This window comes from Bos javanicus, chromosome 4, assembly GCF_032452875.1.
Source record: "Bos javanicus breed banteng chromosome 4, ARS-OSU_banteng_1.0, whole genome shotgun sequence".
NCBI lineage: Eukaryota > Metazoa > Chordata > Mammalia > Artiodactyla > Bovidae > Bos > Bos javanicus.
In genome coordinates this window covers 62,709,196-62,733,805 of record NC_083871.1, presented here as the reverse complement: position 1 = coordinate 62,733,805, position 24,610 = coordinate 62,709,196, and the positions used below count along the sequence as shown (strand labels likewise).

At 34.4% G+C, this 24,610-nt stretch overlaps 1 protein-coding gene across 3 annotated transcripts in view; it reads right to left on the bottom strand.

The window, feature by feature from the left end:
- The window catches only part of DPY19L1 (dpy-19 like C-mannosyltransferase 1), a 94,030-nt gene that overhangs the window by 19,283 nt on the left and 50,137 nt on the right, over window positions 1-24,610 (bottom strand). For 2 of the 3 annotated variants that reach the window (XM_061414159.1, XM_061414160.1), the window contains exons 8-16: window positions 23,419-23,510; window positions 21,101-21,200; window positions 18,794-18,871; window positions 13,179-13,265; window positions 10,993-11,052; window positions 10,372-10,452; window positions 7,100-7,201; window positions 2,001-2,072; window positions 591-640 (exon numbers count right to left, since the gene is read on the bottom strand). In XM_061414159.1, coding sequence (XP_061270143.1) covers window positions 591-640; window positions 2,001-2,072; window positions 7,100-7,201; window positions 10,372-10,452; window positions 10,993-11,052; window positions 13,179-13,265; window positions 18,794-18,871; window positions 21,101-21,200; window positions 23,419-23,510 — 722 coding nt within the window. The remainder of the gene's footprint in view (window positions 1-590; window positions 641-2,000; window positions 2,073-7,099; window positions 7,202-10,371; window positions 10,453-10,992; window positions 11,053-13,178; window positions 13,266-18,793; window positions 18,872-21,100; window positions 21,201-23,418; window positions 23,511-24,610) is intronic. The other variant, XM_061414161.1, reaches the window with a different exon arrangement.

Sequence of the window (24,610 nt, the reverse complement as noted above, 5' to 3'; positions counted from 1 at the left end):
AATATTTCCCCCAAGTTGTATTTGCTTTGAATAATGCTTATGGTATTTTACCATAGAATTTATCTGGTCAACCATATCAACCTTTCCTTCTACCTTATCGGTTTTATGCCATTCTTAACAAGGCCTCTAACTCTAACATTATGATAAACTCTTGGTTTATTTGGGAGTTTCATTTTTCTCTATATTTAAATCTTTGATCTATCTGGAATTTATTTTATGTAAAAACTGAGGTATGATCCACTTTTACATTTCCCTCTTCTTCTGTCAAAAGGCTGTCCATTGGTCCTAAAACCATCAACAGAGTAATTTGCTTTACCTGCCAAACTGAAGCACAAAGCTGTGTCCTTCAAGTAGAAATACGTGTAGGGCTACTGTCAGAGCATACTGGATGGGGCTTAGAGACAAGTAAGTGATGTGCTTAGCTCTGCTCAGAGAGGGAATAAGGATAAAAGCAGAGAAGGGGGATGGCAACAACTGAAACATCAGTTATCAAATGTTGCGTGCACAACACATAACTATAAAATTAATACCCTGTAAATACCTACTTAATAAACTGGAGGAAGTAACAAAGTCATTAATGCCATATTTACCTTATATGTGTCTGCTGTTTAGTTAAGACAACCCACATGTCACTAATAACCTGCAAATAGATTTTTAAACACTTTATAACAGCTGTATTGGAAAAAAAATTCAAGTAACATTTTCTAGACTTTCAAACTTTTACTTACTTTAAAATACAGAAGTATGGAGATAAGAAGTAACTCAGAAATAGTAATTATGACAACAGAATCTTACATTTGTATATGTACTTAAGCATATCTATAATCAACCCTGTTCAGATTAGGTTTTATTATTATGTTATAAATGAGCAACAGGCTCAGAAGGATTGAATGATCTTCCTGAAGGTGGACAACAACTAAGAAGGGTCTTGAAACCTGACCTTTCAGCTTCTAATTCACCTTTACTGAATTCCACCACATTCAGGTTCTTGGTAGTGCCTCTACTTAACTATACACTATACAGGAATAATAACTATGATGTCCAAACAGGAGGGTAAAGGGGCCATCTGATTCTCACTCTTCCCTTGCTTTTTAATGGAGATGATGTGAGGCCAGTAACAACCTCTCCGACCTTCCAATTTTGCATTTGCCAAAATGGTAATAATAGTATCTGTACCCTAGAATGTTACTGAAGAACCAACTGAAATAAGGTATGTGAAATATTTAGAGAGATTATAAATATATGATGTGAATAATAATTACAATACAGAATATTCCACAAATACATGACATTGTACTAACATAGAAATAATAGCTCTGAATTAGAAAACCTTTAGGGTCTATCATTTATTTTTCAATTACAGACTAATCCCAAGTCATTCACTTAAAACATTTGTAGTTATAAAGTTCACTAACTCTTAAGAAGAAAAAAGAATATCATACCACTCTTTGCTAAAGATTAGAACTTCCTTGGCCTGATTTATATCTGGACTTAAGATTTCATTATCAAAGCTAAGTCGGGAGTCTATTTCATTGAGTTTAGTAAAACATTGTTAATATTCTATTTTTCCTTTTGATTAATAATAAACTCTATCCAGAATTTAATGAAGACTACACAAATGACTTAGAAAGGCATATGTTAAATATTTTAATAAAATGTTACATAAAAGTTAGAAGTGAGTCAATAATAATTCACATAAGCAGAAACAATTGTCTGTGGGTCAACATGATCTCTCTGATCCTATCTTTCAAAACACATGACTCTCAAAATGTAAGTGTCCTTTTCTTAGGTTTACTTTATGTTGGTAACTAGCACAATATTTTTTAAGATTTATAAATATTCATCAAAGGTTATTAGTAAGAAAATACAGAGTGTGCTTCAATAAATCTATGTAAGTATTGTGTTAGATTAACATGTAGCCTAGTACATGTAACTACTATGAAGAAATAAGAACATGTTTTATTATGAGAAAGTACTCATACGGTAAAGAATAGACTTACCTTTCTAATGATTACAATAAACACAACAAGAACTACTGGAAGCAATAATGTCTTTGTATACCTCAAGGGAGTCTGAAATTCAAAGAAGTGTTTCATTAGAGAAGAATGTTATTTCAAATGAAACTGCCAATCATGAACCAAGTGAGTTTTAAAACATGTTAAGAAACTTATGCATTCACCAATCTACCCACTGATTCCCATCATAAAAATGGAGATACATTTTCATAGAAATGAACTTCCCCAAAATGCTGAGTTGAAAACACTAACAGATACAGTTCCCAAACACTTGTAGTGTAAAACGCAACTAGAAAGATTACTATTCACTTTTGCACAGTACTGTTCTAACTAGGGAGCCCAATATTCAATGAGGGTCAGCAGAATGGCATGAGCTTTACTGTGCATTTTATCTGGAATAAAAATCTTTTTTTTTTTTTTTAAACTAAAAAAGCCCTACACATTGCAATCCTATACACCTCTCAATAATTTGAGATCACAGTCTCAAACAATTCTCGGCCTGAAATTTCTAAATTGCAATCGATTTGCTCGTTATCAACACATTCCATCACAAAAGTAATCTTTTATCATTACATGAAATTATGCATGCTTTCCTCAATATGTTTATAAACAGAAGGCTAGATTCAACCATATTAAAAATACTGGTACATTTTAATTCTACAAAACATAAGGTAAGTAGCATTTTCTGATTTCTCTCTCCTTAGTCCAATTTTCTCACTTTCTATTCTGTATTAGACAAGCAATTTTGATAATTTATAATAACTATTTTATTATTTCAAAAATTAGACATTTGCTAATAATAACAATAAATATAAGAAAAGTAGTAAGATTGTTTTTTTTTTTTCTAATTTTATTTTTAAACTTTACATAATTGTATTAGTTTTGCCAAATATCAAAATGAATCCACCACAGGTATACACGTGTTCCCCATCCTGAACCCTCCCCCTCCTCCCTCCCCATACCATCCCTCTGGGTCGTCCCAGTGCACCAGCCCCAAGCATCCAGTATCGTGCATCGAACCTGGACTGGCAACTCGTTTCATACATGATATTTTACATGTTTCAATGCCATTCTCCCAAATCTTCCCACCCTCTCCCTCTCCCACAGAATCCATAAGACTGTTCTATACATCAGTGTCTCTTTTGCTGTCTCGTACACAGGGTTATTGTTACCATCTTTCTAAATTCCATATATATGCATTAGTATACTGTATTGGTGTTTTTCCTTCTGGCTTACTTCACTCTGTATAATAGGCTTCAGTTTCATCCACCTCATTAGAACTGATTCAAATGTATTCTTTTTAATGGCTGAGTAATACTCCATTGTGTATATGTACCACAGCTTTCTTATCCAATCATCTGCTGATGGACATCTAGGTTGCTTCCATGTCCTGGCTATTATAAACAGTGCTGCGATGAACAGTGGGGTACACGTGTCTCTTTCCCTTCTGGTTTCCTCAGTGTGTATGCCCAGCAGTGGGATTGCTGGATCATAAGGCAGTTCTATTTCCAGTTTTTTAAGGAATCTCCACACTGTTCTCCATAGTGGCTGTACTAGTTTGCATTCCCACCAACAGTGTAAGAGGGTTCCCTTTTCTCCACACCCTCTCCAGCATTTATTATTTGTAGACTTTTGGATTGCAGCCATTCTGACTGGTGTGAAATGGTACCTCATAGTGGTTTTGATTTGCATTTCTCTGATAATGAGTGATGTTGAGCATCTTTTCATGTGTTTGTTAGCCATCTGTATGTCTTCTTCGGAGAAATGTCTATTTAGTTCTTTGGCCCATTTTTTGATTGGGTCGTTAATTTTTCTGGAGTTGAGCTGTAGGAGTTGCTTGTATATTTTTGAGATTAGTTGTGTGTCGGTTGTTTCATTTGCTATTATTTTCTCCCATTCTGAAGGCTGTCTTTTCACCTTGCTAATAGTTTCCTTTGATGTGCAGAAGCTTTTAAGGTTAATTAGAACATAGAACATAGGCAAAACACTCTCTGACATACATCACAGCAGGATCCTCTATGACCCACCTCCCAGAATATTGGAAATAAAAGCAAAAAGATTGTTTTCTTTAAAAAGGAAGTATTTAAAAAATTGTGTTAAAAATACTTAACAAAGTTTAATAGAGCTCAAACAATTTTAACATTATATTCCAAAAGTTTATTAGTGTGAAGTAAGTCAGAAAGAGAAAAACAAATATCATATATTAATGTATATATGTGCAATCTAGAAAAATGGTATCTAAAAACCCATTTGTAGAGCAGAAATAGAGATGGAGATGTCCAGAACAGACATGTGGACACAGGGGTGCGAGGAAGGGGGAGCAGGGTGAGTTAGGAGATTAGGATTGATGTAATACACCACTATGTATAAAACAGATAGCTGGTGGGGAACCTGCCGTAATAGTGAAGAGAGCTCAGCTCAGTGCTCTGTGGTGATCTAGTGGGGTGGGATTGTCAGGGGAGGTCTTAGAGGGAGGGATATACGTATGCATACAGCTGATTCACTTTGGTGCACAGCAGAAACCAACACAATGTTGCAAAGCACTAATACCTCAATTAAAAAAAAAAAGAACAAATGCAAAGGAAAAAAACCATAGTGAGAGATATGTGTACACGCTTGTTCTATTAGAATTATAAATTCTTTTAATATTTCTCATAATTATTGATTTTATTCTAAGCATAAAAGTTACAGACGCTCATTGTGAGCACTAGAAAACGGAGAAAAAATAAAGCAGACAATGAATTTCACATTTTAATCAGTTATCAGCATTTCCTCCCTGATGGATTGTATATGTTCACGTCCTTTGCCCATTTCTGCATAGGTGGGTAGGGGAACAGTGTGGGGTTGTACATTTTTGGTGCTGAGAAAGAGTGAGGGTCCTTGATAATTTTTTATTGATTTGAACACTCCTAAACTAATTAATCTCTAGTTTCCGTGATTTTATCACAAGAATCATCCCAGTTAGTCATTTGATTTTAATTTTTATAACATTTAATGTACAAAACTGTACACATAACAGTTTTAAATTATATGCAGACAAATCTATTAATCATTCTCATATGCATTTTGTACTAATATGAAGTTAAGAAATGTTTCTCAAACTAATTTTTCAAGCTTCATTTATATTTAACACATCAACTGAAATGAAGTTTGGCATATGATACAAAGCTTTAACCTGATTTCCCACCCCAGTTCAATTTTTCAAATAATATTCATGAAACAATGCATCTTTTATCACTTAGCTGTGGTGCTCTCTGCTCTCTTCATTTCATACCAAGTACATACACAAAAACATAGTTAAGTACATACACATGGGGTCTGTCCAGCATTGTTTATTTTTGGCCATAATGTTCCTATTTTGATGTCTTTGTACTTTAAATACTGTTGCTTTCCATTTTCATATCTAAAAGGCAAAGATCTCCCTCACTGGTTTTTACTACCTTTCAATAGTACAATTCAATTAAAATATGACTACTATAGAAAATTTAGAAAATGCAAATTACAAAATAAAGTTAATCACTAATTACCTCTTCACCAGAAAAAAGAAAACCAGTGTTAAAATTTTGCTTACACTTTATGTGTGCTAATCATAGCTCAATAAGATCACAGCATGTTGCTTACCCTATTATACATCTTAAGTGTCTTTCCATACCAGTATGATACTGCGTTAAATTGTTCCCTCTTCCCACCATGCAGCAGATGCCCTCTCTCTGAACCTGCACTGTGCTCTGTCTCTACAGCACAGTCCCTGTGAAGATACCTATGGAGATGAAGAATGGCCGGCTGGACATGGCTTTGCCATTTTCTTCAAATTGGCTGAAGCCATGCTATGCCTTAGTAAACTATTTCTTCTGTTACATAACTGATGATTCATACTCTCAAGGCTATGTAGTGGCGTGTTTATTTTCAATAACGTTAAAGGATTTACACTGAGCCCTAATTTCTCTGTTGATACCTATACTTCCTTTACCATCTCCTTGAAGGAGTCTTGATCTGCTATAGGCATGCATTTTAATGTTTGGCAAGACATTTTTCCCTATTTTCTTTCAGCAGGCTCAACATTATCACTTGTACACTTTTTATCAGTCATTATGTGTCAAAACCACTTGCCAGAACACAGGAAATGAAGACTGATAAGTCACTGGAGTAAAGAGTCATCTGCCATGTGGCATACTCTCTTCCAACTGGTCTGCGATTCAGTGGCTTGACCCAGTGGGGATCAGGGAAAATGAATGTGTCAGCAGAGGACTGCTGGCCAGTTCCATACACACACAGACACACAGCTTTGAAGAAAAATGTCTCAGAGATAATTAAATATCCTCATAAATCAGGACCACATGGGTGGTGTGTGTATATACACACACACACACACACACACACACACACACACACACAAAAGGCACATATATATAAATACTGTTGAACCAAACTAGCTCATAAAGTATTACAAAATAGTATTTAATGTGAAACATCTTAAAATATCAACGGTATTTCCTATGTATCTCCTTTCATTCTCACAATATCTGTTTGTAGCATACTACCAGAAACTAGTAAGCTACAGTTCAAAGAATGAGAATCACTTGCTCAACAACATAAGTAATACTGCAGACTTCTGTCTCACAATCCACTCAACTACTCTCAGATCTCCTTCTAAACACACGAGTACAGTTTTAGAAAGACAAATGTTGTTGGAATGAAAAACCTGTATTCAATGATATTTCAAATCACTGAGATTATTAAAACAAATAATCACAAAGCAAGTGGAAACTGAAAAGCTTGAGAGTTTCACTGAATCAATACTACCCTTGAAAGGAAGCAACTTGAAATGCTTCTGTGTTTACTCATCCTAAAAACTATTGCTAGACTGAATGCATGTTTCTAAATTATCAAAATCAGAAGAAATCATATATTTCATGAGGCTGTGCTAATGTAAACAGGAACATCTTGGTTTAAGCTGCAAGGTTTTCCTTTTCCTTCAAACTGAGATATGAGCACAGAGGTAAGAATCTGAGTAACAGGAGCACCCTTTATGAAAAATGAATGGACCAAAACCTAAGGAAAGAAAAGGATAAATCCCATCTTACCTCCTTCTCCATAAAGTCAAACTCTGCTGCACATGTATACAATAAAGTGTCAAAATCCTTGTAACTGAAGAATTTTGATGTTAATAAGTTGCCAATATGAGCCTAGTAAGGAATAAAGGGTGGCACCATTAGATTATGCCATACATTGCTATAACTCATTTCAATCTTAACAGTACCTAAAAACAGCTTCCATTGCATGGCAGAACTTGCTGTTCTAACACCCGGCTGTTTTTGGACCCTCCAATTTCACAGTCTCCGTTCTTTGGCTGACAAGTGATAGCTCCAACAACACCCTGCCTTCCACGCACCATCAACCACATTCCACAGGCTTTTACCCTTGAGTTTTCCCTGCTCAAGGTGTTAAACCTTGTGAAATACACTACAAGGTATCCAGTGGGCTTGGTAACATCCAGCAATCACAAAGGGACATCATGTTTTTGAGTAAAGAAAAACAAACATAATTCAGAATTTCTGAAAGGCAGACTGAAAAGACTTTTTGAAAGAAGCAGACAACAGGCAGACCTTGGAATAAAACACACCTTTTGACTGACAGTTAGCATCTGTCTATTCTTCACATATCACCAAGTTCATACTTACATCACCTCACTTACTTCCCACAACGAGCCACATGAGGAAGCTAGAATTATTTTCATTTAACAAATGAGAAAACATTTGCCAAAGTTTCAATTCATTATTGTCTAAAAGAGCAAGAACCGTAGGAAAGGGGATAAATTATACCCAAAGCAAATCATGACTAAAACGCTAAACAATACATAAACGAAGTGTTGGGGGGTGGTTGGGGAGTGAATAGGAACTCAATGGCGATGGGATATCCTGAAGAATCTCAAATGCTGTGTCTTGTAGGGAAGAAATGTATGCTAATAAGTTTAAGAAACCAATAGGGAGAATACCTTGGCCTAAAAGTACGCAATGCATATGCAAACCACCAATCCAAGGAAAGGGAAAAGAATCTAAAAGGAAAGCAAAATGGTTGGAAAATCTCAATAAAATGAAAGAAAGAAGTCCCAAAATAATGATAACTGCCATAAATGTGAAGACCTTAAGTTCACTAATTAAAGACAGATGCTCAATTAGAGTTAAGGGAAAAAATTCAGTATCATGTTTGCAGAAAGGCTAAAAGCAGAAAAAGAGAACAAGATATACCAGATACAATGAACCACAGAAACCTGCATTAGCAAATGTTATGTCTCACAAAACTAAATTCAAACAAAAACACATGAAAAAGACAACAAATGACATTATATGCTGATAAAACAAATAACAAAGCAAGATTATACATATCATAAACATCTTTTCACTGAATGTATTCAAAGTATATAAAAGCACAACTGGAAAAGTCTCTAGGAAGAAAAAATAAGTTCACAATATTTGTTGGTTATGTGAATTTATTTCTACAATGCAAATTACTTTTTTCTAATCACAAATGCAGCAAAACTGGAAAACAATAACTAAGAAAGACTTTAAAAGTCCTTTCAGCTAGAAACTGAATAACATAAAACTTATCTTTGGGTTAAAAAAGAAAATCACAAAATAGTTCACTTGTAAGATGCAAAAAAGGTACTACTTATAGGGAAATTTATAGATTTGAAATGTGTTTATCATAATATAAGAGAAGTGAAAACAAAAGAGCCAAGCACTTTCCCTCAAGCATCAGAAAAAGGTTCAGAGCAATCCCAAAGAAATAAGAATAAAGGAAATGAGGATGAGAGATTTCAGTTACAAAGAAAAATACAATAAAATCAAAGAGGAGTTTTTAAAAAGTGGTACTTTGGAAATATTAATATAATAAATAGCAAGTAGAAAACATAGCAAAAAATAAAAGCACTTCTTTATAGATTAATATAATATTGATTCTAAATCCAAAGAAGGAAAATTAAAGAACATAAAAGACAATTTCACATACATGTAAAAAATTTCAATAAGACTTTTTTCACTATCTGAATCCTATAATAATTTTTAAAAAACATGATCCATTTGATGATATATATGAAATGGGTGAGTTTCTACTAAAGATGTAAACTACCAGTAACTTCCTGAAGACAGTGGATTTGTAGTAGAAAATCTTCCCATGAACAAAACTTCAGATCCTGAGGGCTTCATGGTCAAATTCTAACAAACATTTAAGGAAGAAATAATATAAATTCTATATAAATTCTCACTGAAAACAGGAGATTGAACATTTTCCAATAATTTTAGCAAGCACAGCATTACTTTGAAACCAAAACCAGGCAAAAACATCATCCCCTGGATGCATTCAATTGCCAGGCCCAGAGCAGGTACACTGAATGACTGAATAAATGCATTTTAGGCTATGCTTTTAAACTTTTAAAATATCTTTCCACAGATTGTAGACTACCCCTTTAATAGTCCAGTGGTTCTCAATCTTTTTTAAGCAAACAATTCTGTTGTTCATATGAAAACCTGTATAGATGTCCACTATGTAAGAGATTAAAGCTAGACTATCCTGGATGCAAAGAGCCTGTGAAGTCCCACAACTTCACAGAACTCAGTTTCAAAATCACAACTTAAATCTATTACAGGAGCAAGAAAGACAGTGAATTAAAATAAATTACAGAAAAAAAAAAAAATGTGGTTTACGTTACTCTTTGCACGTTGGTCAGTGTCCTCTTTTAAGTAATGTGCTCACCAAAATATCAAAATAAAATAGACAAATTACAGATAGGGTGAATCTTTTGCAATTATAAAACAGACTTCTTCTCATCTTATTATCTCTCCTACCCAAATACCAAAGAAAGTAAAACCAATAACAAAAATAAAAATGTCTCTCGCAAGACTGACTTGGATTAAATCATCTATAAAAGCTTATAAATAAACCTTTCATAAGCACTAATCAGAAAACTGGAAGAAAAAAAAGAATGAGTCTATAATACAATTTATTATTTAAGAGGCTCTGAAGGTGGTGTCTTTGTCTGTTGCAAAAGGGGATTATAAAGAAACCAGAGGAAAATAACTGCATAGGTTTTAAAATTTGAGCTTAAGACTCTAGAGCTTTCTTTAAAATTTTAAAACCTTTGTGATCTAGAAAAACCAATAAGAGACTGTGTCAAAAATTAATTTTGAAGAATAGACTATATATTTAGTCACATTTACTTTCTATTAGATAGATAAAATAACAGGTGAATAGACCCCACCTTAAAATTTAGATTAAACAGTGGTACTTGGCAACTCTAATAATTCATTCTAAGCCTGTTTACTTCAAGTCTTTCAAGTTTAAGCAAAAATATACTTACATCATCTGCAATACCAAAGATTTTAGATGTCAAATACTTTAGTATGACAGTTCCAAATAACCAAAAACATCCTTGGATAACCTACAAAAGAAAAATATAGCAAAACAAAACTAAACCAATGCATCATACAGCCACTGCATAGACATAGCCTAGGAAGAAAAAATAAATGCTTTAATCACATGTGAAGTAATTATTGCTACAGCCAAGAGAAAATGCTGAAACACATGCACCTTAAAATAAAGAATGTTACTTCAAAATCAAGGGCTGTCACCAGAAAGAAAAATATATACAATCTTCTTATCAAAGTTAATATTTTAGAGGAGATTTACACAGCAATTGCAGTTAAATTCCCCTTCTACTAAAAGTTTCTTACACATGTACTGCTCCTCAGAAAAAGCACAGGTAATAAAATACAAAAATTGAAATTCTTTAACTACCTATCCAATATTAATCTTGCTTCATGAAGAGAGTAATTTGGCACATTAAAATTGAGCCCTAATATGTTATAAAACTGTTAGACTTCCTGCATTATATAGATCAATTCCTTGAAAGTAAAACATAAAACCAATGATATATTTTAGAGAAGGAAGAATGTATACATTCAAATAGATTGATTCTTACCCATAAACTAAGTTCAGATACATTTATTTTCAGGAAATATGGTTTCATTGCCAGTAAACCCTGCATGGAGAAAATAACATAGCATAAAGTTAACAATTACAGACACAAATTCAGGTACCAAAAAAATACTTATAAATAACACGACCCTCAAAATCTAAAATTTAGCACAATTTTCATTGTTTCACATAGAATCAATACAAGCTTATTCGATTTCAAGAAGCCCTGTTTTGTCCAGAATATTTTAAGTCAATTAGTCATTTTGTAAAGTTGGAATAAAAATCTCTATATGTAAATTTCTATAATTGACTTCTATGGCTGGTTCTGATTTACCTAAGAACCAAGAAATATATAATAATTTCCGAACTTTAGATAGGTGTCTTATAAGATTTTCATTAAGTTAAAATATTACTAACTCCTTGAATAAACTATAAATGAGTTTTTGATGAACCAACTAAATACTTCTCAACCAAATCTGATTTCTTTCCAGATACATAACAAACTTCCAAAGCATAGTATCTATAAAGATCTAAATCTACTTCCAACTTGGCAAAAATATAGTTAGAGATTGAAACATAAATACATGAACCCAAATTAAATCTTTTCAGAAGTTTCTGAATATCTGAGAATGCAAAATGTGTTACAATTAAGGTTTCAAAGTGATAACTAAAAATAGACATGTTTATAGTTAAATATACATTTATAGTTAAATATACAAAAACATGCTACATTTTGTACCTGTTGCCATCATTTATTTTTATACATCAAAATATTGTTACATGAAATATGCATAATGCTTAATCTATACCTGAGAGACAGCTCAATATCAAGCACCCAGTAAGAAGCCTAACACACTGTAGGTGTTCAACAGAACTGAAGAGAATTTCCTGCAACATGTACTTAAGATTGAATTTATTGATAGGCAATCTTCCATTCAATGGCTTTCCTGTACACAAGTACCAACAGTCATGTACTTCACCCTGAGTAATACAAGGACTTCTCCATGTACGCATGTAAATACAGAATTGGGTCCACTGTCACATTTCCTAATTACAAGCAGAATTCACGACTGTAAGAACTATCAGTAATAGCAAAGCACAGCAATTCAGTTAACGAGGGGTGTTTTTTAGTCATGATTGAACAAAGCGTCAACCACATGCTAATTGCTCATTTATGTGCTGGAGTATACTCAAGTCACACAACCTGAAAGGGATGGTGGTCTAGACTGGGAAGAGGCATTTGGAAAACAGAATCTTTAAAAAAAATTTACTTGTAAAATTGGACAAAGAAATAGCAGATTCCAAATTTGTTAATGGGTTCTAGAAATCAAGAAAGACAAAATGATCTGACTTACTTAAATGACTATTCAAGAAGTAGAATATATTTCAGTTAAGACAGTGCAATATGCTTTCATCTCCAAGAAACCAGTCTAAAACTAAAGCACGTGTATGTTAAACATAAGGAATATTTTCTTTCCTCTTAGGTATGCAAAACATTGTAACAGAGAAATCCATTGACAAAAAAAAAAAGGAGTAACCACCTCTGCAGTCTTTAAATTTAGAGAGACATATTATATTTAGAAAGTCATTCTAACAAAAGTGGCAGAAGGTTTTAGATGACCTGTTACCCTAATTCCGTAAGACTGTCTCTCCATAATCTACATCTGCTCTTAATGATCTAGAAAAATATAACTGAACCATTACCTGATTTAAATTATCTGAATAAGTCATACAAATAGACATGAAGGGAAAAAACTAAACAAACAAGTCCTCAAGCCTCTCTCTGATCACAGTGGAACAAGAAGGAGAGACTGCTGTGAGATGCCAAAACGAGGAAAGGGGGTGACAGAGTGGGGAAAGAAGAGAACAAACTGAAAAGAGGGGAGAAAACAAGAAAAAGAGGAGAGCACAGAAATCATTCTAAAATAAACCCTGGGCCAAAATTTAGGTGACATAAAAGATTAGAGAGAAAGGACAGATTGAGAGTACAAAGCAAAGCACTTTGTTTTCAGGCATTAATTTTTGCTGTGTTTCTTTGGAAGTGAGAACTTAAATACATTATCACGTTATATGTATTTAGTAAGACACTTGAAACAGTTCTTGAAAGATAATCCCTCATGAATCTCAAGCCAATGATAAACTGGTAAACCATTAATTTCAAAAACAGACATTTACTTAAGGAACACTTACCCAAATAATTACCAAAGAGGAAGCATAATAAGAAGTTAGTAACATTGAGTTTCCAAACATCAAAACAAAACAAAGTGCAAGAGAAATCTGAAAAAATCCAAGAAAAATATAATTAACATACAGAAAACCAAAAAAATGATTTTTATTCTGAAAACTGCACATGCCCATGATAAACAAAATTTGAACCGTTCAAAAGGGAATATACAAGTAAAAGAGCCCGCATTCTATGCCCCACTTCAAAACCCCAGAAATCACCACCACCACCAATTCCCTGTGCATTCTTACATTTACATATACAACTTCTAGTTTATAACTTTTTAAAACCACAAATGAAAAGTTGGCCCAGAAGCTATACTACTGCTTGCTTTTACTCTTAGTTTGTTTCAAAGAGCTGTACATATCAATTTAAACCAATTTAATTCATTCTGTTGAATAACTGAAAAGAGTACTCTACTCTTGAGATACGCTATAATTTATGCAACCAGTACTCTGAATACTTAAGTGCTTTCCAATTTTGTCTCGCTGTTAGTTTTGTTTTTCCTATTATAAACACTGCTGAGAAAACATCCTTATGTATCCATCTTATATATTAGTACATGTCAACACATTTATGGGATGAATTACTATTGTGGGTCAAGGATACAAACATTTTAAAATTTGAGAAAATACTGACAAATTTCCATACAAAAATATCATACTCTCCACCAGTAGGGTATGAGAGTTCCTGCCGATACACACTCCTACCAATATCATGCATTATTCTTTTTAAATATCTGCCAATCTAACAAAAAAAAAGGTTGCTTCATTGTTTCATTTTTTTCTATGCACCTTTCCATTCTTAGGGATGAGACATACAGCTTCTTTTCTTCTATTTACTACTTACATTGTTTTGTGTGTGTATGAATTTCCTACTCCTAATGTCCATTTTTCTATTGGGTTTTTGTATTTTCTTAAGCACTCCTTCATATATTATACAGCATGGCCCCTTACAAAGTAAACATATTACAAATATTTTCCCAGTTCATTTTTATCTTTGTGATATTTATTATAACTGTTTCCTAAATTTTTACATTAGTCAGTTTATCATTCATTTCCTGTAAGACTTGAGAATTTACCTCCATTATAAGAAAAGCCTTTAAAAATAAAATAATCCATGCTTTCTTTCAGTGGTTTTATTTTTGATCCACATACATAAAATTTATATAAAAATTTTATAATCAGCCTAAATTTGAAAAAGACATTTGTATTAAAATTGCTTTATCCTATAATGTACATTATACTATATTTTAGCTACATCTGCCCACTATCAAATCTTTAGATTTGAAAATAGTACACACTGTTTCCATTTCTTTAAGTCTTCTTTTATATATATCAAGGGTGTAAAGTTTTCTTCATATAGATCCTGCCTATTAAGTTTATTTCAAAGTATATTATCTGTGTTGCTATTACATCAGAAATCTTTTCATATTTTCTGATTTTTTATATTTAGAAAAATTATGTTAAGTATGAATAAATGAATATAAACTTCCATTGTTTCTAGCAGTAATTACTTTATTAATTTGGGTTTTTTACGTATTCAGAAGTATATCAATTACAAACAATGATATTTTTATATCTTCCTTTTCTATTTGAGACTCTTATTTTTTAGTCAGTTGTATTAGTTGATATTTATGCAACAATGTTAAGAGTAGCAGAAGACATATTTCTTAAATTTCTGGCATTAATGGGAATAGTTTTATTGATTCATCATGTTGCATGATACTAGCTTTTGGCTTAAAGTACATGTATGTATCAAAAGTTCAATGAAACACCCATCTATTTTCATTTAATTAAGATCTTAAAAATCAGAAACAGATGTTGACTTTATCAAATGCTATTATAATATCAAAGGAAAAGGTGTTCAATATCATTAGTAAATGCAAATCAAAACCACAATGAGACACTACCTCATAATCTCACACCTGTTAGAAAGACCATTATCAAAAAGCCAAGATGTAAGTATTGGTGAGGATGTTGAGAATAAAAAGCCCTTTTCCCCACTATTGGTGAGTTGGTACACTATGGAGGACAGTATGGAAGTTCCTTAAGAAATTAAAACTATGATAGAACTATCATTTGACCCAGAAAACCCACCCCTGGCATATACCCAAAGGAAACAAAAACAGGATCTCCAAGAGAGATGTGCACTCCCATGTCCACTGCAGCATTATTCACAATGGCCAAGACACTAAGTTTCCACTGATGGATGAATGGATATGGAAAATGTGGCATATACACAACAGACCAAAACTCAGCCATAAAAAAGAAGTCCCTGCCATTTGCATCAGCATGGATGGACCCTGAGAACATTTATGCCACGTGAAATAACCCATTCAGGAAAAGACAAATACCACATGATTCCACTTATATGAGGTACCTAGAGTAGTTAAAAGTATAAACATAGGAAGCAGAATGAGGGTTTCCAGGGCACTGGGGGGACATGAGGGGAAGGAGTATAGGAAGTTATAACTTTATAAGGTATAGAGCTTCATTTTGCAAGATTAAGAGTTGTGGAAATAGATGGTGGTGATGTTTGCACAACAATAAGAATGTACTTAATATCACTGATGTGTACACCTAAAACAATTAAGATGGTAAAGTTTATGTGTATGATATTATTTTATCATAATAAAAAATGGAAAAAATTCATTTTGGAGGAAATTTCATATTTTTTTCCTTTATGTAACTATGGAGATTTAGGAGTTTGTAAAGCAAAGATAGCCCATAGTATGTAACTGATTCCATAGTCAGTAAGTGACATGATAAAGCATATATCATTTACCCAAGATAGGTTCTACTATAAACTAAGCCTGTGTCATATTAGTACTTTTAAAACTGTAACTTTAAGTCAAAGTCCTCATCCATAGCTGCTTATACAGACTAAGGGCTTAACACTTATTCTAATTTTTACTGCAATATAGAAAAAGCATATTAAACACTTTGGGGGGAAAAAATCAAGTGTGAAAAAGGATAAGTACTCTCTAATCCCATTCATGCACAGATTTGAAACCCTAACAAAATAATAGTAAATGAATCCAGGAATATATAGTTTTGCTTAGCTCAGAAAAGCAAGGTTGCTTAATGTAGAAAATCAATCAATGTAATTCTTCATAGCAACATATTAAAGAGGAAAATATACACAGGATCTCTAGACAGATGTAGAAAAGCATTTGATGAAACAGCCTTTCTGATTTCTTCAAAAAAGTACTCAAAGCATAATGAGAACAAAGGACAAAGAAGCCAGCAGAAAGTAGCCGGTCAAATCAGGAACAATGCAAGCATCAAAATTAATAATGAAAGTAGTGGATTACACTGCAGTGAATAAAACAAATGACGTTTTTTCTTGGACATAAGAGAGAAACTGATGAAAATTTTGAATAGGAATAACACAAAGAGAAAAGACAAAGGGCCTATAAACATACCAAAACACGTTCAACTTTACTGAAAACCAGAGAAAAATGTAAATTAAGGTCATAAGATACCATTTTATATTCTCCAGATTGACAAAATTAAAAAAGAAAAAAAGATACCAAATAACAAGGACTGTTACATGTTATTGTTCAAAGTAGTCTAATCACTTTTGAAAAGCACTGTAATATTAAATTGTGAAACTGAACATGCATTTAATTTACCACCTAAAAATTCTACTACAAGGTAAATAGCTTAGAGAAATTCTATATTTATGTCCCAGGAGGTATGTGGAAATAAGCACTATTCATAAAAGGAAAAGGAGAGGAAAAAAAATCTAAACATCTTTCAATAAGAACATGGATAAATAAATTGTGCTTAATTGATACAATAAGAAACATAAAGAAAGAAAATGCCCGAACTCCAGTAACATACAAATCTCAGAAATCTGAGTGAAAACATATTTCACACAAAAAGGAAACCATTTTATAAACCTCAAAAACAATATAAAAATTATAAGAATCTATTATCTATGCATAAGTATATGCATATGGTAAAGTCATAAAGGAAAACAATTATAATTTGAAAGGTCAGGCTCATGGTTATCTCCAAGAAAAGTGAGGTGGCTATATTCAGGACACAAGGGCTTCAAAGTAATGATGGTTCCAGTTTTCAGCTGGAGGGTAGGCTCATTATTGTTCATTTTATAACTCTGTTCATAATTTATCTTATAAATGTCCTTTTATATGTACCAATTATTAGAGAACAAAAAATATATGGCTGTAGTATAAACCCTGATAGTTGGGATTTTTTTTCTTTTTAGTAATAACAAGTGCCTGACTTAAGCTTTTATTGCAATCCACTTCAAATATGGCTATCTCTTGAATAAACACACTGCCAGCCACAGGACTAGATAAAGTCAGGTCACCTGCCCCTACTGAGGCTCCTTGGTTTTAGAGATCTTTGTTAATTTCAATACCTGACCTCTGGGCCAGTCTTTTCCCTTCCTGTGATTTAAATTCCCACTCTTATGTTTTAAATCCACCAAAGAGAATGAGCCCTCAAAACCCTACGCCCTCATCCTAGACACCAACAAAGGCAGAATCCCAGATGCACACTTGCTCCCTACCTCTCCTATACCTCCCCTTGTCCCCATGACCTAATTGCATGGTCCCAGATGTGCTGTGTAATTTCCAGGTCCTGTAAGTAATAAACCTTGATTATTTTTTCAAAATTTCCTGGTAATTATTGCTAAAAGGCATCTTGTCATGATAATAAGAACCACAAGTACCTGTCAAACCACAAAATCAGTTATTGATAGGCTAAGACTGGCACAAAGCCATGGCATATTGTACTTACATTAAAATTATAGGAAAAAGAAAACAAAATTGTAAGGATTAACGATGGAGAAGGCAAACATTTTTTTTAAAAATCAGTATTCTTCAAAATCAACCATCCAGCCTTATGATCTCTGCTCTATTTCATCAACCTGGAATATTCTTCTCCATGATATCTACTTAACTGACTCCCTCGCCTCTTTCCAGTCTTTGCTGCACTACCCTCCCCTCTTCTCAGTAAGACCTCTCCTGACCACCTCATTTGACTTCTCAATCTCCCATCCACTGACAGCTGGCCCTATTGACCTCCTCGGGGTCTCATGGCTTATCCTTCTCTATAGTCCATACCACTTTCTAAAATACTATATAATTTACCAATTTACTATGTTTATTATTTATCTTCTGTCTTCTATCCTTCCTCTACTCTACTCGGATGTAATCCACATACATGCTGGGATCTTTGCAATTCTATTCACTGATATGTCCCATGTGCCTCAATAGCTGGTGTTCAATAAATGGATATACCACTTTATTTTAACAGAAGGTTCCTGGATTATATACCATTCCATGATCTCTTTCACGAATTATCTTTTTTACTGATAATGTATAAGTTGGACACAAACTCAAATCAGGTAATATGACCCAAGATAAAATTTTCAGGGTGGCCTATTTAAAATAAGATCTGTTAATTCTATCACAGTTTTTGACTAACACTTGTTTTAGTTATGGAACTATGTTAAAACCAGTTTCAGCCATGAATAAATCAATATTAATCAGGAGCTTGTTTTAAGGTCAAGATATATGGGAAAAAACAAATTTAAAAATCATTACCATGTGTATATAAATGATCTTCCGTAACTTGCTTATGTCAATGTATCCCACAACATAGAGTGCAAATAATGATGCAATCTGAAATTTAAAAAGTTATGTGAAAATTTAAAATTATACATATATAATGAACAGATTAAAAAATTAAGAAAGGAATTATCTTTATTTTGCCTCAAATTTATATTTATATAGAAAGTTCTTTAGTTTCCCTCTTACCTGCTAATTTATGATTAAACATGGTGAATACATTAATATAGCAAATATTGGTTGACTATTCTCTTCCATTCACTTCTCTCTCAATTAACCATGTAAATTATCTGCTTTGCAGATTATCCAAAACAATACTCCTTTTAATGTCAGAGTGACTCTACTGCCGACATGTAGAATTACAAAGTGCCTTGCTCAAATAATATGAAAATGCAATTATAATGTGACAATTAATACATAATTGGGAAAGATACATTAAAAGCTAAAAAATAATTATTTAATGCATGTGTGTGTAAAAATATATTAGGTTCTGCTTGTTAGTCACACTTAAAAAGTATCTCCATTAGTGTTCTCATTTATACTTATACAAATATTCCAGTGTTGGCTATAGTTAAATTTATCAAATTTCAAGCTAGAAGTACTTGTATTACAAAGGTATTAACTTTTTTTAACAGTTTTGAAGAAAATTGTGAATGTATTTTCCAAGAATTCTAAGAGTACTGGAGTTATTCATATGAATTAATTGATTATATGAATAAATTGATTAAATAATGTACCTCTTAGTAAAATGGCTCAGCTGATAAAGAATTCGCCCGCAATGCGGGAGACCTGGGTTCAGTCCCTGGGTTGGGAAGATCCCCTGGAGAAGGAAAAGGCTACCCAGTCCACTATTCTGGCCTGGAGAATTCCATGGACTGTATAGTCCATGGGGTTGCAAAGAGTCAGACGCGACCAAGCAACTTTCACTTTCAGTTTTTTAGTAAAATAGAGAGGTATTCAAACAGTGTCTTTCCATCTTTCTTCATGGAAAAAGCAATTCAAATTAAATTCCATGCTTCTCTTACTACACAAATACGTTTTAAACAAACAGCAAAATAGCTGAATACTTATAAACATGTATCTTAAGTTATGTTCATCAAGTTTTTAATCTCCAAGTAATCTACAATAAATTTTCCTAAAAGCAAGAAAACAATGCTTCCCTTTACCCAGATTTCTCCATGGGGAACACATCATTGCTGAAGGGTGACTGATTCGACACAACTGTGGGCAAGTGTGTTGTTATTCAGTGTAAGCCCCACAGAGAGGCACATTACTTCCTCCTCTCACTCCATGCAACTCCCCACATTCCCCATCCCCCAGATAAAAAACATAAAGCTGGCCATCTCCACCAACGGGAGGGTAGGAGCTCTCCCTTTCCATTCCAGGGGTTAAGCAATACACAACAGGCCTACTAGGTTTTAAGAAGTGACCCTCAGGGACATTTTAAACCAGAAACATTTAAAATGTCAACAAACTAAAGAAGACAAGAGAGTCTAAAAGGTAACATCAAATAAAGAATTAAGTACAAATAGCGCCACCTGAACTGCAGGAGACCCAGGTCCGATCCTTGGGTTGCAAAGATTCCCTGGAGAAGGGAATAGCTGTGCACTCCAGTATTGCTGCCTGGAGAATTCCATGGCCAGAGGAGCCCAGCAGGTGACAGTCATGGTGTCGCAAAGAGTTAGACACGACTGAGCAACTAACACTTTCACTTTTTCAAAGCTTCTCTTAAAAAAAAAAAAAAGAAACAGCTAACCTGACATCCTGTTAAGTAGTGGTAATGTGTTAGGAGTCTTATAATACATACATGACCCCATCTGATCCTAATCACAACCCAATACAGTAGGTTATTTCAGTTTCTCTACTTCATATATGAGAAAACTGAAACTAAGAAAAGTTAGGCTATCTGTCCAACTAAGAAGCTACTGAACAGTTAGGTCTCAAATCCAGGCTTGACTTCCTTTCTCAAGCAAGACATTTCAAAGGACATTTAAAAGCAACTCAAGTTGCTTTCTATGAATAGGAATAAGGCCAGTATAAGAAAAAATCAAAGTAGTGGGTGCAGGGAAAAATGAGCACACATTCTACTCCCCACTCTCAATATCCACTAATAAATAAATCTTATTTATTGCCCTATCTTGAAATTTCTTTCAAAATATCAACTGAAAAGAACATTTTAGGACTTAGAATCATGTAACATATCAGTTCTATAATTTTAGATAATTAAGTTCTTATAATCAAATATACTAAACTTAATTCAGTTTAAAAATATAAGCACCTTACCTGAGTAAGAAGTACAAACTGAGCAAACTGCCAGGGAAGCATAAAAAATACATTGGAAATGCAGAGTGCAATCAGGCTTCCTCTGTAAAGTTTCGTAGCCCTTAAAAAGATAAAATAAGTTTAACCAGAAAAGATCCCCTGGAGAAGGAAATGGCAGCCCGGTCCAGTATTATTCTTGGAGAATTCCATGGACAGAGGAGCCGGGCAGGCTCTATAGTCCACGGGGTCACATACAGTCAGTCACGACTGAGTGATTAACAGACACACAAATCAGAAAACATTCTAGCATGGCTCCAAATCGCTACAAATTAGAATCTCTAAACACAATCTGGTTGTAACATATAAAATGAGCCAATGGATTAAAAATTATGCCTACTGACACCCAATTACAACAACTTACTATGAAAAGTAAATACCCAGTATAACTGTAACAAGGGCTTCCCAGGTGGCTCAGCGGTAAAGAATCCACCTGCCAATGAAGGAGACACGGGTTCAATCTCCGGGTTGGGAAGATACCCTGAACAAGGAAATGGCAACCCACTCCAGTGTTCTTGCCTGGGAAATTCCATGGACAGAAAAGCCTGGTGACTACAGTCCATGGATTTGCAAAAGAGTCAGAAAGACTCAGCGACTAAACAACAGCAATAACTGTAAAAAAACAAAGTTTCCAAAGGGGAGAGGGGGAAATCAGTCAGTGTATCTGCTGAGTTTTTTCAAACTATATTTTGGTGAATTCACAACCAAATATATATATGTAAAGCTGCATTCAATAGATTAATTTGGAGAGATAGATGATGCCTATGAAAAAAAATCACAGAAGTAGCAGATTCTAAGCAATAAGTATTCTGCAGACAAGCAAGCAAGTGTTTAGGATATGGGCTGAGCAGCTGATGGACGTTTCCTGGAGGAGATGAGATAAAAGCTGGGTCCTGCATGAATAGGACACAGAAAAGAGAAGAGGAGGCAAAGGCAGGGGGCATTTGGATCTCTGATCTGAGCAGCTGTGGACAATCAGAGCATATTAGCAAGGGAATCAGAGGAAGAAAAAGTTTGCCAGCACTGGATTTAAGACAGAAGCAGAAAAGTAGGTGAAAAGCAGAAAATAGAGACTGATGGGCAGTCTACTGTGTGCACTGTATTAGAGAAAAAAACCAAGATCAAGAGTGTGGTTGTGGTGACACAACACGTGCAGTGGAGACTCAGGTGTTCATACAGCACATCACTTCTTCCCAAAGTGTTTGAGAAGGAAAGGTCTATCACGGTGCGCCATAACTAAAGCTGAATCCAGAGGTCAGCTTACTTGAAGATGCTAAAGAAGCTCTAATTTCCATAATAAAAGCGGAATTTAAGGCAGAGCAATCAGACTGGAGCTGCAAAGACTTTAAGAGCTAATACAAAAGCTGCCACCCATCCCATATTCTGTGAAAGGCCGGTCTAAAAACACTAAGAGACAAAGCCACATAATGGCTCTATTCCTGCCAAGCTCATCATGGGGAAATGGATCACCCAAAGGGTTTGATGTAACACACGTCAACCAGTTCTCCTGAATTCTGCATTGAACAGAGTTAGACAAGTCTGAGTCATCTTCAGATTTTCATCATGCTTTGTTCTATTGTTTCCTACACTCCATTTTCTTTTATCGTCACCCTCTGAAACAAGGCAGCATCCGTCTAAATTCTGTATCTTTCAGTAGAAGGGGAGGAAACTATTCTCCTTTAAACTCTCTACCAGTGTGGTGCCTGCATCTCTATTAGGTCTCTAACTGAAGGCCAGAGAAACAGGGATGAGCCCAATCCAATCCTGCGTTTCTAGCAGGAATTCTCCTAGCATATCTTTATCTACTCAGAAGGTTTCTTTCTACCCCTGCTATTCAGTTCTCAGGGATGCTAAACAAATGCAGAAAGAACTACACATATGACAGTTCCTGACCACACGTATTCTATGAACTGTTCTTGTGTAGGTACACTCTACTGCCACCAGCTTCCCCATTTCTTCCTATTTTTGGAAGGCTGCTGTGGTGGCAGAAAACGACCTGGGAAAGCAGAGATGGCAGAAGCAGAAGCAGACTTGTTGCTCCTCCGGCATATCTGTGGATCACTAATTAAAGGAAAGAAGACTAGAAGGCAGATTAAGAAAACATTTTGGGTAGTAATATATTTTGAAGTTATAGTCTTAAAATACCTTTATGAAAGCAACCTAGCAACAGCATCATCTTAATTATTTTATTACATTGTTTTCATAACGGAAGTTTTAAAAATTCCAGCTTAAGTTATTCAATGCAAAGCAAATAACAACCTCTAAAGATAAGTCAAAGTTACCTGAGAATGTGAGTCACAAGCAACATCTGAAGTACAAGGAATGGATATGAGAAGCTTTCACGGAGAGGAGGTGTCCACATCACACGGGTACACTGAAAAAAAAAAAAAAAACAAATTCATAGTGTATGGTAACTTTGCTAAATGTGTTGAGTAAGACATACCAACTGAAAGTTGCTATTAAGCTTTTCTCACAATGTAATGGTGTGCCAGAAAACAAACTATTGATACTAACATTTTTACCAACAGCCAAATTAGGAGGAAGGCACACATGGCATAAGACCTTATGAAACAGTAACATCATGAATTGTCAACAGCAAAGTCCTAAAAAGCTTCACCTGCAGCTTAAAAGGAACAGAGGGAAAACACTAGCAAGAAAATGTTCTGCCAAAACTAAAAACACTACATTTGAGTTGACTATGAAAATTAACTATAGTTTGTCTTCTTTCACATGAATTTCAGCAAAACTATTCATAACTAGTTCAATAACCTCAGATTTAACCTCAGATATGCAGATGACACCACCCTTATGGCAGAAAGCAAAGAGGAACTAAAGCGCCTATTGGTGCAAGTGAGAGTGAAACAGCTGGCTTAAAACTCAACATTCAAAAAACTAAGATCATGGCATCCAGTCTCATCACCTCATGGCAAATAGATGGGGAAACAATGGAAACAGCGACAGACTTTATTTTCTTAGGCTCCAAAATCACTGAAGATGGTGACTGCAGCCATGAAATTAAAAGACACTTCCTCCTGGGAAGATAAGCTATAACCAACCTAGACAGCATATTAAAAAGCAGAGACATTACTTTACCAAAAAAGGTCCGTGTATTCAAAGCTATTGTTTTTCCAACAGTCATGTACAGATGTGAGAGTCGTACCACAAAGAAAGCTGAACGCCAAAGAATTGATGCTTTTGAACTGTGGTGCTGAAGAAGACTCCTGAGAGTCCCTTGGACTGAAAGGAGATCAAACCAGTCCATCCTAAAGGAAATCAGTCCTGAGTATTCATTGGAATGACTGATGTTGAAGCTGAAACTCCAATACTTTGGCCACCTGATGCAAAGAACAGATTCACTGGAAAAGACTCTGATGCTGGGAAAGATTGAAGGCAGAAGGAGAAGGGGAAAGAATGAGATGGTTGAATGGCATCATTGACTCGATGGACATGAGTTTGAGCAAGCACCAGGAATTG